Source organism: Mustela putorius, unplaced genomic scaffold (assembly GCF_011764305.1).
Source record: "Mustela putorius furo isolate JIRA1106 unplaced genomic scaffold, ASM1176430v1.1 tig00000253_pilon_pilon_pilon, whole genome shotgun sequence".
NCBI classification, from domain to species: Eukaryota; Metazoa; Chordata; class Mammalia; order Carnivora; family Mustelidae; genus Mustela; species Mustela putorius.
The window spans coordinates 6,423,232-6,440,655 of record NW_025421329.1 but is presented as its reverse complement, the minus strand read 5'-3'; the positions used below and the strand labels follow the sequence as shown (position 1 = coordinate 6,440,655).

Genomic DNA, 17,424 nt, shown 5'->3' with positions numbered 1-17,424 from the left:
TTGGTTTTTTTTCTTGTTTTGTTCACTGCCCAAGCTACTTGACTTGAACTATCCTCTTCAAGAGTATTTTTTTCACCTGGAAGGGCAACTAGCAAATACAGTATTTTCAGACTTAATTGCATAAAACTTACTAAATTTACAAATAATATTAAGGAATTTAAAAAGCAATAAAATAGTAAAAGGGATTTTTAAAAGCTAGTCAGTGTGGTACTAAATTGTGTCTTAAAAGTAAGCTAGTGTTTGAGGGCAGAGGCAGCTAGGACAGCAAGGATCAAAGGCATACCTGTGTTCAACATTGGTGCTTCAGGCTCTGCACCAGTGTCACCCCAGCTGCTGGGTATCATATGGGTCTTGACGATGGAGTACTGAGGTCTGTCTGGTTGGCCAAGAGGAATATTTCTGATTTTTTTTTTAAGATTTTATTTATTTATTTGTCAGAGAGAGTGAGCACAGGCAGACAGAGTGGCAGGCAGAGGCAGAGGGAGAAGCAGGCTCCCTGCTGAGCAAGGAGCCCAATGTGGGACTTGATCCCAGGACACTGGGATCATGACCTGAGCAGAAGGCAGCTGCTTAACCAACTGAGCCACCCAGGCGTCCCTCCAATTTTAATACCCCTTGGCTAAGTGCAGAGTCAAGGAGTGAGAGGAAAGCAGGACAAAATGCTAATATAAGTGACTATTCAGGGTCTTTCTACAATTTTGTCCTGTTTATGCTGCATAAGAACAAAAATTAATGGTCAGATTCCCAATGTAAACTCCTACCACCATGTTCTGGCTAGTGCCAGCATGCAATGCACGAAAGAAAAGTTTACCCTCTCATGGGAGAACATGAACAATATCTCTCACCCTCAACTCCACAAGAGGTAAGTCCTTTCACAGGCAAAAGCTTTTTAGTAATTGTTTCTGTGGGGTTTTCTTTAGCCACTTTTACTCCCTGGATATTTTTACAAGTAAAGAAAACTATACATGAAACTACATGGGTGGCCCATGACCTAGTTTTATGGCCTTTCTTTTGGAATTCGGTTCTTTTTTCCCTTTAAAGAAACCTCAATGTCTTTTATATTTTCAAAGGCAGGATTTAAGCAAAGTGGTGTGAGATTAGACAAGGAAAAGACCTGGGATTAACAGTATGAAAACAAGTATCACACTTCTAGAACACATTCATAGAGTCTACAGTGCATTTTATTATACATCTTAGATTTATACATTTCATATATGCTTTTAAAGCTTCAATTAATAGTTCGATACAAAATAAAAAAAAAATATATGCAGCAGTGGTTCTCAGGCACGGAATTTAGGAGGAGACTGGAGCAAGTTTTTTCCCTAGCATATAGTGAATATTATGACCCAAAATAGCGGAATGTTTCCGTCTGACCTAGCTGCCTTTTTGATTGAATTTTATTACAGTGAACAGCTTTAGTAGGTATGATATTGCTAATTGGAAACAATGAGACTGAAGTTTATAACCTGTATTATCTTGAAGTCTGTAAGACCTAAATGATTACTTTTCTCCTAATAGAGCTCCAAGATCATCCAATGAAAATAATATTGTCCATAAAATATCTGGAGCATCAGCCTAAGAACCACTGCCCATGGTTATTCAATGTCTTCAGGCCTCACAGGATGAGGTAATGGTATGATAGATTTCTTCTCAGTGTCTCTGGAAAGTGCTTTCCTCATATCTGTTAGGAAGCAAAATTTAATGTAAGTACCCAAATACCAAAATATTTTATGTGGAAGTGTGTATGTAAAGTTCCCATAAGAGGTTTTTCCCCTACCCCACTATTTACTAGGTCCTCAGAAAATGTGTTTGAGACTCCTAGTCACAAACTGAGTTCTATGTACCAGTGTTCTTTTGACAAAATCTTAGTAAAATTAACATGCATGTATATAACATAATTAAACAACTGACAGTTAATTAACCACTGGTTAATGTAAGTTAACCAGTGGTGGGTTCATGAAGGCAGGTTAAAGGAGATTTAATTATAGCTCAAATTTAAAAACTTAAGTCCAACAAATATGGTTCTTTTTAACTTATTAAAATGACTAGTGTATAGAATAAATGTAAATGTTTTGGCTTTTTGGGGGGGGGGTACTGCCACAGAAGGGAGCTCACCATAGGCATCCTCATCGGGCTCCCCGTTGCTGGCCGAGTAGTACTCTATGACCGTCCTGTACACGCTGTAGCCCAGTTGCTTATACATGTTGACTGCAACTTGGTTAGACACTCTTACAAAGAGATCGACGAAAAATCCACCCTTTCTTTAAATCAGAAAAAAAAGGGGGAAATGTTAAAATGTGGGAAATTCTAGAAAATACTTACATGTTTTGAAACACTTGTTTTTAGTTGGCTTTGATTAATATTTAAAGAATGGAAATAATAGGACTTTGCAGCTGATTACCTTGTATCCATTTTTATTTCTGACGATTTATGTCAATTATTTTGACGTACAAAGAAATACTTTCTGTTAGCATACTAACATTTAAAAACCTGTTATTTTCTTTAAAAGATAAACTGCTAGAACATTTTTTAAAATCATAATTCGGTCTTTAATTACTGTATATTTTACATCACAGTAAATGACATGCTTATTTTCAACTAGTAATACAATTATTTTTACCCGTATGTGCAAACTAAAAAGATCTGAGCAATAACAAGCCCGTGTGGCCATGGCCCACACGTAACGACCGGACGTGAACTGCCTGACAGTGGCATCCCTAAAGCCATCAGTTCTCTCTGGGCAGTGACAGCCATCCCCCTTACCCAGAGGTCTCCAAGTTCCAACCCACTCTCATTAGCTCCTCGGGTTTTGCCGTAGATTCACCACCTAGTACAGTGTTTCCTATTGATGAATTTTACATAAATATTATTGTACTTTGCATATCCTCTGGTGATTTGCCCCTCTCAGTAAAGTGCAAGTCAGCCTGGTGTAGCTGGATTTTGTTCATTTTCCCTCTTTTTAGCGCCCCCTTATATGGGTGAATACACTACAAGTCGTCCATAGTCCCACAGATAAACATTTTGGGTTATGATTATAAACTGTGCTGCTACAAATATTTTTATTGTATGTCTCATGGTACAGTATCTAAGGTCTACAACTAAGAGTGTGATCACTGGCTCATAGGGGCATCTTCACCTTTTTTAGGTAGTACCCACTTCCCAGCGGAGGGTGAGACTCCATTCCCATAGTGACAAGGCTCGGTGCATTTTTATTTTTGAAAATGTCCTAAGTATCTCAGGGTAATTTTAATTGGCATTTCTCATTACTAATGGGGCTAAATACATTTTGTAGGTCACTTAGATTTCTCATTTTTTCAGTCCTTATTGGTCTTCACAATTTTTCCCCCCAGCTGTGGTCCTCTGTGTATTCTGGGTAGTTGACATTGCATAAAGGATTGTTGCCAATCTTTTCCCAGTTTGTGGCTTGACTTGTTATTATCCTCATGTAACTTTTGATGAACAGAAACTTCACTGAAGTTGCATATGAGCCTCTCCTTTACAATCAGACTTTTTATGGCTTTATTTAAGAAGCTCTTTTCGACCCTGAGGTCATGGATACGCTCTCCTATATTACTTAAAAGGGCTTTTGAGTTTCGTTTTTCCACATGTAGGTTTTTAATAAATCTGGAATTGATTTGTGTATGGTAAGGCAGTAATCTGGGCAATGTTTTTCCCATGTGGTTATCCAGTCGTGCCACCGTCCTTACTGAGGACTGTATCCCTCCACTGCTGCTCTGCAGTTGCTTCCTCTGAGTTCTGTCAGAATTCACATATCCCTGAGTTATGTCAGGATTCGTGTGTCCCTGCGTCTATTCCTCAGCTCTGTTCCTCTGGTCTTGACAAGTACTCCAGCACTGACACAGAGCTCACTCATTATAGCTTGATATTTGGAGGGGCAAACCTTCCCACCTTGTTGTTCAAATGATCTTGTCTCTTTCCATTCCCCTGTAAACTTCAGAATCAATTGAACAAGTTTCACAAAAAAAGACTGGAGATGTGGGTTGCAGTTAGTTTGGCTCCATGGATCTAACACCAGTTTAGCCCTCCCTGCCACTGACATAGTTCTCTCTCCACTAAGAGAGGTCATCTTTTCTGTTTCTCAGGGAAGTGTTAGAAGCTTCAGAGAAGTCTTGCATAGCTCTTGTTAGATTTTTCTCAAAGGCCTTAATTTGTTCTGATGCCACTGTAACTGGCATCTTTTCTTAAATTTTACTTTTTGTGTATAAATGAAATTGATTTTTATACTGACTGTCCAACAACTGCTTAGCTTTTATTCTAAACATTTGTTTGTAGCTTCTTGTGGTTTTGTTTGTACAGTCTTGTACGCACAAAATAAGAGCTTTGTTTCTTCTCAATCCTTGTATCTTTTATTTTTCTTGCTGTACTATGCTGTCTAGGATTTCCAGTTAATTACTGAAGATGGGCTGACTGTAGGCATTCTTCCTTGTCTCAGCCCTTTCCTCAAAGGGAAAGCATTCACTGCATCACTGCTAATATTTACTATAGATTTTTGGTAAATATTCTTTTTTTAGGTTAAGGAAGTTCTCCCCTTCTATTTCCTACATTGTTAACCATTTTTAATCAATAGGATTTTATCAAAGCATTTTTTGGACTTACTAACAATTGTTCTCCTTTAATTTATTAATAGGTTGGAATACATTTACAGGTTTTCTCATGTTAAAACCACCTTCCTTCCCCTGAATATCATTCTTTTATTAACTGCTGAGTCCAATTTTGCTAAGATTTTTCTGGGACTTTTGCATCTTTAAAGACTGCATATTTTCTTTAAATTTCCATTCCTCATAGATCTTGTTGGGCTTTCTTATGTATTACTCTAGCCTTTAGTTTGTGTAAAAGTGAACTTCCAATCTTTACACTTCTTAAAATAGTCGGTAAAATTTTGCCAGTCATAGCTTTCTGGAAAGATTTTTAGCTACTGATGGTGATCTGTTGAGGAAGGGGGTCCTGCCTACAACCTATTTTTGTACTGCTCTCCCGCTAAGCACAGTTTTTAAAACTTTGAAGGGTTGTTTAATATACACACATACACGTGCACTAGATTAGCTGGCCTGTAAAGCTTAAGTATCTGGCCTAGGAAAAGTAATCACCCCTATTCTATGCCCTTAATCAATTTGTCTAATTGTTCTACAGTTTGAAAAAGGATGTTCAAATCTCTCATTATGATAAAGTTTACTTATTTCTCCTTGTACTTTTATCAATTTTTGCATTTTTACTTTGAATTTATGTCACTGTGTACATAAAACTTACAATTATTACATCTTCCTGATGCATTAAATCTTTTCACATGTAAGCAGTGACCCTTTTTTTTTACTCTGAAAAATTACTGAACTATTATGTGACTCTTGTTAATAAGTATAACAGCTGTCTTTTGGTTAGAATTTGCATGATAATTTTAAAAATTTCTTTCAATCTTTAATCTTTACATATATTTCCTGTAAATACAGTTCTGACGGTCTTTTACTGTTGTAAGAACACTTTAATGTGAGGTTTTTCTCTTTTAATAAATTTTAAATGTATGTTATTCTTTTACTACAGGTAAATTGTACAGCAGACTATAGGGGTTATTCATTCTAATTGAACTTTATGCCTGCTGATTAGTAACTTCCACTCCCCTCTTCCTTAGTCTTTGGCTACCACCATTCCACTCTCTGATTCTCCAAATTTACCTGTTGTGGATATCTCATATAAGTGGAATCACACATCATTTGTCTTTGTGTGGCTGGCTTCAGTTTACCGTAATGGCTTCAGGTCTTTGTCTTTTAACTGGAGTAATTAGTCCATTAATCTTTAGTGCTGTATTTACAGATTATATTTGGATTCATAGCTAACATCTCTTTTCAGGCTTCTTATGTGTTTTACCACTTTAATTTCCTTTTTCCACTTTAATTTCCTTGTTTTTAATGTGTATAATTAAAAACACATGTATGTATGTACGTAGGTATACACAAACACACACACACACACTAAGCTTAGCAACTGTTCCAAAATAACAAAGATTTAGAAAATGGAAAAGATAGGAGCGTAGTTGTTTTCTATTCTGAGACTCTGTCCCATAAGTACATAAAATCGTATGTATAGGGTGATAGCTCATTAGAACCTATTTCTTAACTCCCTGTCTACTATATAATAATGCCAAATACTTTTTTTCAAAAAGATAACAAATGCCATTAACAAATATGTATAAACTAAAATTTTTCAAGTATAAACTAAAATTTTTCAAGTACTAGAACTGATTTATTTTTCAGTTAATACTATTTTCTCTCTTCCTGAATAAGCTCAAGTTCCTTTTAACCCCAACTTGGCCCAGAGCATTTTCAGCTTGGTTAGCTACTTCTTTAAAACTTGCGTTTTTAGGGCGCCTGGGTGGCTCAGTGGGTTAAGCTGCTGCCTTCGGCTCAGGTCATGATCTCAGGGTCTGGGATCGAGTCCCGCATCGGGCTCTCTGTTCAGCAGAGAGCCTGCTTCCCTCTCTCTCTCTCTTTCTGCCTGCCTTTCTGCCTACTTGTGATCTCTGTCAAATAAATAAATAAAATCTTAAAAAAAAACTTGCATTTTTAAATCCATTAAGTGTAAAACCTCAAGAGCCCTTCTCAGCAAATATTCCCTTTTATATACTTCTAGGCATTTAAAAGTAGAGGAAAAAAATAAGTGGCAGTTTGACAACTGATTAAACTTAAACACACATCTCTTACCTCTTTTAGAATGGGAGCTGGCAGGAGTCTTTTAATTATATTATCTCATATAATGAGGGTGTTTGACCTACACAATAGGTCTTTATTTAAAAAAAGCCCTAAATCCAGCAGGTTTTTTTTTTTTTAGTGTGTACCCAGAGTGCTCCAAAGTGGCTCAAACTCTTAGAGGTGCTATAGGATACTTCAGATGTTTGGGGGGAAACACAGATAAACCTTACACGTCAGACAATGGCAAACTACTAGTTTGATATAATCACAAATGCAGCATTACATGGCGTTAAGCTTCTTCTAACGACAAAGGTCATCAAAGGTTTTATGAAGCCAGGTTTTGGCAGTTCCTGTGACTAAAAAAAAAAAACAACCCAGTACTACAAGAAAATCAGTATGAAATAAGAATCAGGTGGTTGTGTCAAATCTGTTTCTAAGATTAAGAAGTCATGAAATGCCCAAAAGTCACACATTTCATTAGGTAGCCACAGTTATTTAACAATGAAATATTTTTTCTCTCAATTTGTTTATTTTTTCCAAACAGCTACTAGTTTGTTAGGCCATAAGTATTTACTAAGCAGTTGGGACATAACTGGTTAAGTCTAAACTGAGGGATTTCTTTTTTTTTTATTGGCCATAGGGGCACTATGAAAAAAAAATCACTGAGATGCAAAGGGTAATGTTGACAGAGAATTTGGGAACATTGCAATAGTATCAAGAACACCAAAACAAAACAAAACAAAAAAACCTTAAGGGCTAGATTGCATCTATTACTCAGCATATAAGCCCATGGCAGGTCACTTACTTTGCCTGAATTTTCCTCAATGGCAAAATAGGGACAATGCTACTACTCTGAATATGTGAATACACAACTACTGATGAAAATGAAAATCCTGCAAACTGAAGCACAATATTCAGCCTGAACAGAAAAAAAACTTAGAAATTTTCACCGTGATAAAAACCAAATAGGGTTCATAAATTATTACTTGAAAAGCAGGATCTCACCTTTCTGAAATCTCCTCTAATAACTCCATAAGTTTAGCAGCCAAACCAAGGCGTCGAAATTCTGGGGCGACAGAGAGAGCAGTGACGTGCCCGTGCCATTCTTCCCTAGCTACTGAGCCTTCTGCTTTACCCATGACTGCCAATAAAAGATTGCACTCAGTAATTAAACACATGGATTTATACATGAATATAGAATGACTGTTGGTACATTTTTATTATAAAGGACACTAATGACGAAGTTTTAATTTTTAAGTAACACATAGTCTTCTAGCTAATGGTTATTAGTGCTCTTATTTGACTCTCACTTAGAGAAAGGTTTTTTTTTTTAAAGGAATGATACACTAAAAACACAACTAATTCTGAACACAATCAGAATATCTATTTTTTTAAAATATCTACATTTCATGTAGGTATGTATGTGTACACAAAACTTAAGAGTCCACAGCTCAAATTTTTGTTAGTAATGCCACTAATTCAATGAAAATGCTCTAATTCCTGTGTTATATACCCAAAAAACCATGCAGAAATAATAAGCATAGAATGAAAGATCCATGAAGCCTGAGACCTTGTCTGTCTGTGTCTCCTGGGGCCTAGAGCACAATGCCTAAAATATAGAAAGCATGGGTGAGCTGTCAGTGGTTAAAGGAAATAAAATTCTAGGCAGCATGATTATAGTTCCACTTCTGCAATCAATCTAAAACAATCAGTTGAAACCTACATTAAAATCTCAACTGCCTACTCAGAAAAGTTCTAGTGGTATTATACTTACTATAACCCATTAACTCTCCACCAGGTGCCTCTGCAACAATGAAGTACTCTGGCCAGTGGGCGAGGTACTGTAAGTAAAAAGGAATCCCATACTAGAGTCTCGTTAAGGAGTGTGGAAGGTAATGGACAGTACAAAGTTCTTCATAAAAGAAACATTGTGAAGAAAGGTTCCTTTGAAAATATATTGTTACTTTATCCCCAGCTCAATATATGTGTGATCTGTATATTCATGTCAGTACATTATTTAGGTTAGCACTAATAATTTATAACAAAATTGCTTGAATATATAAGTTCAAAAATAGGAGTGGAGACAACACTATCTAACAGCAGAAAACCAGGAGTCTGAAGTTCTATTATCTGTGTCCATACTGATCACATTGTATCTAAATCTCCGCACAGCACCTACCAGCACTGGATATTGTTCACTCTCTCCCTCCCTTTTGGATATGAATGTCATGTTCACTCTATCCCTGGTGCTGAGCACAAAGTAGATGCTCAATGCTTTTGTTTTTCCATAACTGCACTAGAAAATTAATGATTAGTTCCTACTTCAAGCTGTGTGGCTGTGAAAATAACTAAAATAACTTTAGTATTTCCAGAGTCATCAATTACCTAGTGTTTCCCCTCCACTGATTCAAATTCTCCCTTTCTGGTACTACAAATCAATGCTGACTTAAGAGTAAAAGCCTGAATAATTTGCTCATTATGACACTCTTCAACCCTGGCATCCTTACTGACATATGCTCATTCTAATATCTTCTTAGTGTAAGCTCGCTGATACAATTCTGTGAGGGGCCACCACCAATCACACAACTCTTTTCTTTTTTTTATTTCTGTAAAATTTGCTCAGTCATAAGTTCTTCAGATTCTCCTCTGAACGACAGCCACTACTTCGAGCGCTCTTCAAACATAACCCATAACACAGCACGCTAGCCAGTCTTCTTGCTGGTCAGCCACCGACACACACCACTACCGCCTCTCAACCAGTGTCAGGAGGCCGGGTATCAGCTCAGCAACCATTAATACCTGGCAGGTTACTTGCACATACGGCCTCACCTGGATTATGGGATTTTTACTGTAAATCTGGAGTGTCACTAGACACACACCATGTAAGCTGATTTGCATCCTAATACTTCACCTTATTTACAGTGAAAATTTTTTGTGTTATTCAAAAATCTTTTTAACATGGAGGTCTCTAAAAAGTCGTAATTTTTTGAAATACAAAATGAAAATTTCAGTGATTTTTCTGCTCTTTCACTCAGCTTTGTTTCTGATTTGTAGCCATGTTATCTAAACGTATAGTTAATTTTTAATAATATATAGTATACTCCGTCGGGTGATCAATTTAAATCACCTATCTGCTGACAAGGGACACGTTATTTTCAGTGTCTTGAAAATCTTTTTAAATTCCTCATGAATACAGTATATTTTTTCTAACCATTTCCTTGTTTGTGAATGCTATTCCAAATTTTTAATATCCTAACTAATAAAAATGTTGGTAATGACATAACTCCGGGGTTAACATTTCCTGTAACAGGACAGTAAATACTCAAGGCTGGGTGGACCATATGCTCTCTGATGCAACTACTCTGTGAAAGCCATGGACAAACCTACAGATAATATGTAAATTTTTCAGCATGGTTGTGTCTTATTAGACACAATACAGTTTTGTAAACTGTATTTACAAAAATAAAAATAGGCAATGGACCAAATTTGGCCCATGCCTTAGTTTGCCAAGTCCTCACCTGTTATTTTTAGCTCCTGGGAAGTGGAATTACTTAGTATGTACTACACTGCCAAAGTGCCTTCCAGAAACTCTCACAGTTTATACTGTCACTAGCAATTTATGAGAATGTTCCTCTTACCCTCATCAGCATGAGTTTAATCATTTTTTAATCCCTGATATTGTGATAGGTAAAGCACAGCATATCATTTTGGTTTTAATCCACAGACTGGTGAGACTGAACCCTTAATATATGTCATTAGCTTCTTTGCCCTCTTTTGTTAAATTATCAGTTAATATTACCCTCCTACTCTGCAGTGGACATGGAGTAGAAGCTAGAAAGCCACTGAGAATGTGAGGTTGTCTCTTAGTGGAACATAACCCACAGCACCCTAACTTCACACATCTTTGCCCACTTTCATTGGGGGACATCATAGATATGGCTAATTATTACCCCCAAATCCTATCTTAGTAATAAGCCCAAATGGGAAGCTGGGCTCATTCCTGGACTGTTCTAGCTCAGTGAGTGTGGCAGGAGGCAGCTCCTGGTCAGTGGGATACAGAAGCCTGTATGGTACTTCCTAAAGGTACTCCTGAAAGGGAAGGTCACTCTCACCTTCCCCTCTGTTGATCCTCCTGCCAGGAACATGGACGTGATGCCCGAGAAAGCCAAGGCCACCCTGGGAGTGAGATGGTGGTTACAGTGCACAGCCTGGTCGCCAATGACTTCATGAAACCACCACAGACTGCTCATCACCACCAGGCTTCGTTCAGAGAGTAATAACCCATCCTGAAGCCACTGCTTTCAGTTGTATGGAGCCATACTTACCACCAAGGGGAGCTGCACTGCTTTAGTTATGAGGTCATTTTGTTAGCAGCTTGCCAGGCAGATTTAAGACAACTCAGTCCCAGTTTGTTTGGTTTTTTAAATTGCTTTCAATGTTGCTTATGTTTCCTGGCCTGCAAGTTTTAAAGTTTTTCGGTACTCAAGTCATTTTTTCTTTTGTTTCTCCATGTTCCTTACTCTTAGCCTTCATTTAACTTTTTTTTTTTTTTTAAAGGATACAGTTTCTGTAAGTGGATCCAAGTTACTAAAAGAAAGAAAAGAAATGTCAGTAGTAAGCAGTGTTGACAAAACCAGTTTAAATAAGCCACTGAAAGTAAAAACATGCACCAGAAAAACAAAACACGCTAAATCCACAACTTTAAAACCAACTTTAGGGCTAAGGAAGATACCGAAGGCCAAACTAAGCCATACAGCCACTATAAAGATATCTATAAATTTTTATTTAACGGTTTCTTCCTTACAAGTGACTTTATAGTTCATATACCTGCGTCAAAACCTTCCATTTTTCTAAATGGCAGTAAATCATCAATGGAACTGGAGCCCAACCAGGCATGAAAGTCACAGAAAGTAGAACCAGCTCCCAGCAGCATCTGACAGCAGTCCCTCCCGTCTGTCTCTGGGCCTTCAGCTGCTCAGTGTGGGCCTTCTCACCCATCAGTTTCCATCCACTCTTCTACATTCTTACCTCCTCTTCCCCACCATCCCATCCCTTAACTTTTGGAGGAAGACTCCCGGATCTGGCTCTGGTGCTACCCAGCACCTGTCCCACCTGATCACAACACTCCTGAGTCAACAGTTCTTAAAACACACCTCTGCAGCTGGCTGCAAAGAGCTCTGCCCTCACTTTCCTATTCAATTAATGGAACCACTATTTTGCCAGGCTCAAAACCAGCCACCCATAACTTCCTCTTGTATACCTAGCCAGATTCTTCCTTGGGACCCTTATCAAGGCACTTCTCCAGGCCAGTAGTTATCAAAACTTTTGGTTTCAGAAACTGTTCACACTCAAAATTATTGAGGACCCCCAAAGAACTTGTTTAAGTGGGTTATATCTACTGATAATGACATTTTCTAAAACATTTTAAAATAAATCAATTACATGTTAATAACTTTTTTTAAAACCAAAAGTGACTACTTTCAGGAACACAATTTAGCAACAAAAAAGGCTTTGTTTTAACAATTTACAAATCTTTGTTAATGTCTGGCTTAAGACAGCTTGGGGGTGCCTGTGTGGCTCAATGAGGTAAGCCTCTGCCTTCAGCTTGAGTCATGGTCTCGGGGTCCTGGGATTGAGCCCCACATGCTAAGCAGAGAGCCTGCTTCCCCCTTTCCGCCTACTTGTGATCTCTCTCTGTGATCTCTCGGTCAAATAAATAAGTAAAATCTTTAAAAAAAAAAAAAAAAAAAGGCAGCTGGATTCTTACATCTGTGTCTGTTACACTTGGTATTGCAAGCCACACAGCTGAAAACTCCACTGTGCACTTGTGAGAGAATGAAGAAGGCAAAAAAACCCATCTTGGTGCTTTCCTGAAAATCACTCTGACCTTGCAAAAAGGGAAGAGCGTCAGCCACACCTGGAGAATCACTGTTCCCGTGTGGGAATACAGTCTCCCACACTCCTCAACGACTGCTTTATAGCCTTGCCTCAACCATCCACAACAGGCCACCTCCTTCTCATTATCAGCTGCTTCCTATTTCACAACAGAAAATACACAATAGGAAGAAGCCTTCACCAAGGTCCCACCATGGCACCCACACACCTACAGCGTCTGCAGCCCCCTCTACTCGCTCTCCTGTAACCATGCCTGGAGTGCTGGTGGGCAGATCTGCCCCCTTCCACTGCCCAGACCCCCGTTCCCAAAAGTCTCCCCTCCTGGAATAAAAGTACAGACATGCTGCACACTGGGCCATCAGCAGCTCCTGACATGGCTCCCCACTCCCACCACCTGAAATGCTCTCCTCACAGAGCTTCCAAGACCCACCATCAGCTTCTCCTCCCAACTCAAAGGGACACTAGCTCTCCTACAACACCTGGAGCCTCTTTTTTCCTATCCACACTCACTCCACCACTGATGTCACCTAGCATCCTGGTTTTAATACCATCTACATAGTGTGGGTCCCCCAAATTGCTATCGTTAGCCTAGACACTTACCTGATTTCTGCACCTGGGAAGCTCAAAGCACTTAGTGGAGAAGCCCAACTCGTAGGAGGTCCTCTCTAAGATCCAGCCCTGTTCCCACTTTCTCACTCTGCTCTATACACATCAGCTGCCCCCCACCCCGTCAGAAACAGGTACCTGTGCCCTAACTATTCTCTCTGCCTTGAAGTTCTCCTGCTCCCAATATCCATAGGACTCAACTCCTCACCTCCCTTTCAGTTAAAACAAGGCTTTGCGGGAGCCTGGATGGCTCACTTGGTTAAGCGTCCAACTCTTGATTTTGGCTCAGGTCGTGCATGATGCTCTGGGGCGCCTGAATGTGTGCACATGCCCTCTTAAAGTACACACACACACACACACACACACACACACGTTTTGCCAACTACCCAGACTTGCAACACACAGACACACAGACACACACACACACACACACACACACACAGGTTTTGCCAACTACTCTTAAAGCTTCCAGGCACACTGTCCCTTCCTGGGCTTGCAACTCCCATACCCAAACCTTTGTCATCATTTCTGGCCTGTTGCCAAGATGTCCTAAATGGCTTATCTGCCTGGTATACCTCCTCCAATTTCCTCACCTTCCACATAACTGTGGTGAAGTGCTCCAGCCCCAGAGCACTGGTCCTTAAAGCGGCCTTAAACAGAATATGCATTTCCAAAGTACTCCCTGATGGTCTGGGACCACTCTTTAAAGAACCACTGTTCCAGGGCCAATATTTTTGGATTAGATTCCTTGCTTCACCCACACCCACCACAGAGCTCTAGCACCTGGGGCAATTCTCTGGCGCTCTCAGTACCTTAGTTTTACTCATACAAAAAATGGGGATAATGAGAGCACCTGCCATAGAGAACTGTGGGGAGTAAATGGATTATTACAGTGCCAGAGCCCAGCAAGCACAGGGGGAGCTCAACACAAGCCACATTAGTTACACTGCTCTGATTGAAAGAGGCCCATTAGAAAATTCTTCCCAACAGTCAAGACTGAAACCTCAACGACAAAGCGAAAGTCCAGTTTCACCAGCTGATCTGATGGCGCAGTTAGAGAAACCCACCACTCCAGTCACACTTGCCTCCCACGTGTCTGGCCGCAAGCTTTCTCGCCTTCACACCTGCTTCCTTCTCCAGAACTTCCTCATCACTGTCAACATTTTATCCACCCTTCAAGGTTCACCCCCTCTTTGCAAGGTTTCTAGCCACCTCCTCTCAAGTGCTTCCCATCCTCCTAACACTTGAATCCGAACCACTTGATCCTCAGTTTTCACACACTGCCCAGCTATCTTTAAAGTGGATTTCGGAGTGGGCGGGTGGATAGATGGATGGATGGACGGACGAACAGATATGCGAGGAAGTCAACATACCAACATGTCAACTGTAAAATCCAGCCGAAATGTCTCTGAGTGTTCAGCGTAAAATTCTGTCGACTTTTTAAACGTTCAGAAACTTATGTAATAAAATGCTTAAGTACCTGCAAGTCACAATCCTGCCTTAACTCGGACTTACAGCACACACAGTGGGCCTCCATCAGCATGTGCCCGCCCCGACTACTTACACCTGCAAGTTGTCCCTGAATGTGCCGCTTCAGCAACGAAACCAACCCGGGCCAAGAAAGAAACGGCGGCCGGTGCCACACTCACAAGGTCTCACTCCGATACAAATGGAACCATCGGCCGCTGGGCTCACCGAACACTTGGCTGTGGACCTCGCAACGACCTCCGGACCTGCCTGGACACTGGCCGCAGGCGGCAGTCCTTGGCTGCCTTCGGGCCGCGACAGGCCGCCGGCGCGCTGCCCCGACTCCGACGAGCACGCAAGGACGCGAGAAAAGTTGCAGCGCCTGGGCCAAGGTCAGCAGGGAGGTCCGCACGTCCGCCCCGGCCCCGGCCCCGGCTCCGACTCCGACTCCGACCCGGCGGCTCCCAGGGACGCGCCAGGGGCGGCCGGCGCGGGATAGGCCTGCGGGCCCGGGACAGGGGACGAGGCCACCCGCGCCAGCCCCGGGCGCCTCACTCACATGTTGTTGAAGCGGAACAGGTCATCGCACGTGAAGGCCCGGAGCGTAGTCATTGCGCCGCCGCCGCGGAAGAAGGCTTAGGAGACCCCCGCGCCCGCCCTGCCGGAAGTTGTCCTGCGCGCGGTTGCCGCGGGGGCGGGGCGGAGAACCGCTTCCGGGCCACGAGTTGCTCGGCAACCACGACTGCGACAAGGCTCTCTCTGGCGGCGGCGTCTGGAATTGCAGGATCTTTCTTGTAAAGTCACGGGGGTCTTATCCGTCAGAGCCTCAAAAGTCCTCCGTGGGAATTTCTAGTGGAAGTAAATAGTGTGATCTGCTAGAAAGGAGACAGAAAGCTGCCCAGGGGTTAGAAAATTATAGCTGAAAAGCGGGGTTCAGGAACACCTGCGTGGTCCGTAATAAATGAGAAAAATTGTGGACCAGAATGGGAAAATTCATGGTCCAGAGCTGGCCATCCCACTGATCACAGTATGTGATCTCAAATATTCTACTGCCACGTTTACAAACATAAAGAGAAAGGTGAAATGAATTGTAACAGTGTATGTTATTTTACTCCATATATAAAAAAATTATTATTTTACATGTAATCAATTAAAAAATACTAACAATGTTTTACTTTTTTTGGACTAAGTCTGAAATCTGGTGTGTATTTTACATTTGCAGCATATTTCAATCCAGCAGGTGATCTGTCATCAGAAATACTTGTTCTGCATTTATTTTTTTTTTTAAGATTTTATTTATTTATTGTCAGAGAGAGTGAGCACAGGCAGACAGAGTGGCAGGCAGAGGGAGAAGCAGGCTCCCTGCTGAGCAAGGAGCCCAATGTGGGACTCAATCCCAGGACGCTGGGATCATGACCTGAGCTGAAGGCAGCTGCTCAACCATCTGAGCCACCCAGGTGTCCCTTGTTCTGCATTTAGATTTCATCAAATGTATACATAAAATGTATAGTTGAAAAGTAGATTTGCCTCCTCAAATGATTCCAATCATACGAGCTTTCAAATACCTGAAAGGATCATCAGTTTTCACATGTAAACTTAAATTGGTTAAAGTTAAATGAAGTTAAAAATTCCATTCTTCAGTTGCATTAGTCACATTTCTAGCACTCAATAGCCCCATAGGTAGTGGCTTCCCCACCATAGCGGACAGCACAGGTCCAGAGGCTAAGAAATGTGCTGCCTGCTTTTGGAGGTTCTTTCCCCTCACTCCTTTGTTAGGCAAGTACTGAGGTGGTCTTGAGGGACACATTACAGAGGTCAAACTAACCCACATAACTCTTCAGGAAGAGGTCTGAATTCCAAGGCCCTCACATCTGACTACCTGGGGACCCTCGGACTCTGTAGGGATCTTCAACGGCCCCCCTACCCAAATATGCAGGTCAGGCATGGAAGGAGACAGCAGAAGGCTGAAGAAATAGGCCTATAAGAAGGATCTCCCAAGGTCCAAGCTCATCACCAGGCATTGTTTCCAAAAATCTCAACAATCTAGCTGAGTGTGAACATGCAGGTAATTGTCCCTGGAGCATGCAACCTCAACCTAGAAATGTACCCTGAGGACAGAATATGACCTCATGAGCTCAGCTATTGCCTGCCAGGTGCTTAAAGAGGGCGACATTTTAGAGGCATTTTCCTTTCAGCAAATTTAAGGTGTCAGTTTGAGTGAATGTTAAAGGATAATTTTTAGAAAAGGTAAAATGGTGATTTTCATACAAATATAAAAGCACATGATGAAAATCATAATTCATTAATTAATGAAAGAACCAGTAAGTTGTTACAACTCACTTTCAGGGAGAATTTAAAGTGCACAAGACAGGGTGTCTGGGTGACTGAGTCGGTCAACCAACAGACTCTTGGTTTTGGCTCAGGTAATGATCTCAGGGTTCTAGGACTGGGCTCCGTGTGCAGTGGGGAGTCTGCTTGAGGATTCTCTCTCCCTCTGCTCCTCCCCCAACTTGTGCACCTGAGCTCTCTCTAATAAATAAATATTTTTTAAAAACTGAAGTGCACAAGGCAATCAGGAATGCTGAAATGTACGCACAAATAGATGTGAAACTGGTTGATATCCACAGAGCAGTAATCTATTGCATCATCTGGATGTGTACAATGTGTTTCTTTTTCTGTGAACAAGAAACAGTTTCTTTACTACCAGTTTTCTGCTGCTTCCAGAGCTAACCTGGAAGGGTATCCCCGAGAGAAG

General features: G+C 40.9%; 1 protein-coding gene across 2 annotated transcripts; it reads right to left on the bottom strand.

The window, feature by feature from the left end:
- Positions 1-1,163: 1,163 nt before the first annotated feature.
- Positions 1,164-15,379, bottom strand: NAA20 (N-alpha-acetyltransferase 20, NatB catalytic subunit). 2 transcript variants are annotated; one of them, XM_004754131.3, is made up of 6 exons: positions 15,229-15,379; positions 11,264-11,288; positions 8,476-8,566; positions 7,707-7,842; positions 2,116-2,261; positions 1,164-1,681 (listed from the first exon to the last, which is right to left on the bottom strand). In XM_004754131.3, the coding sequence occupies exons 1-6, from the start codon at positions 15,279-15,281 to the stop codon at positions 1,596-1,598; spliced, it is 537 nt and encodes a 178-aa protein (XP_004754188.1). In that variant the 5' UTR covers positions 15,282-15,379; the 3' UTR covers positions 1,164-1,595. The 2 variants fall into 2 exon arrangements, with proteins under 2 accessions (XP_004754188.1, XP_044934391.1); XM_045078456.1 differs by lacking the exons at positions 11,264-11,288; positions 15,229-15,379 and adding an exon at positions 10,814-11,002 and having other exon boundaries at positions 8,476-8,542.
- Between the last annotated feature and the right edge of the window lie 2,045 nt (positions 15,380-17,424).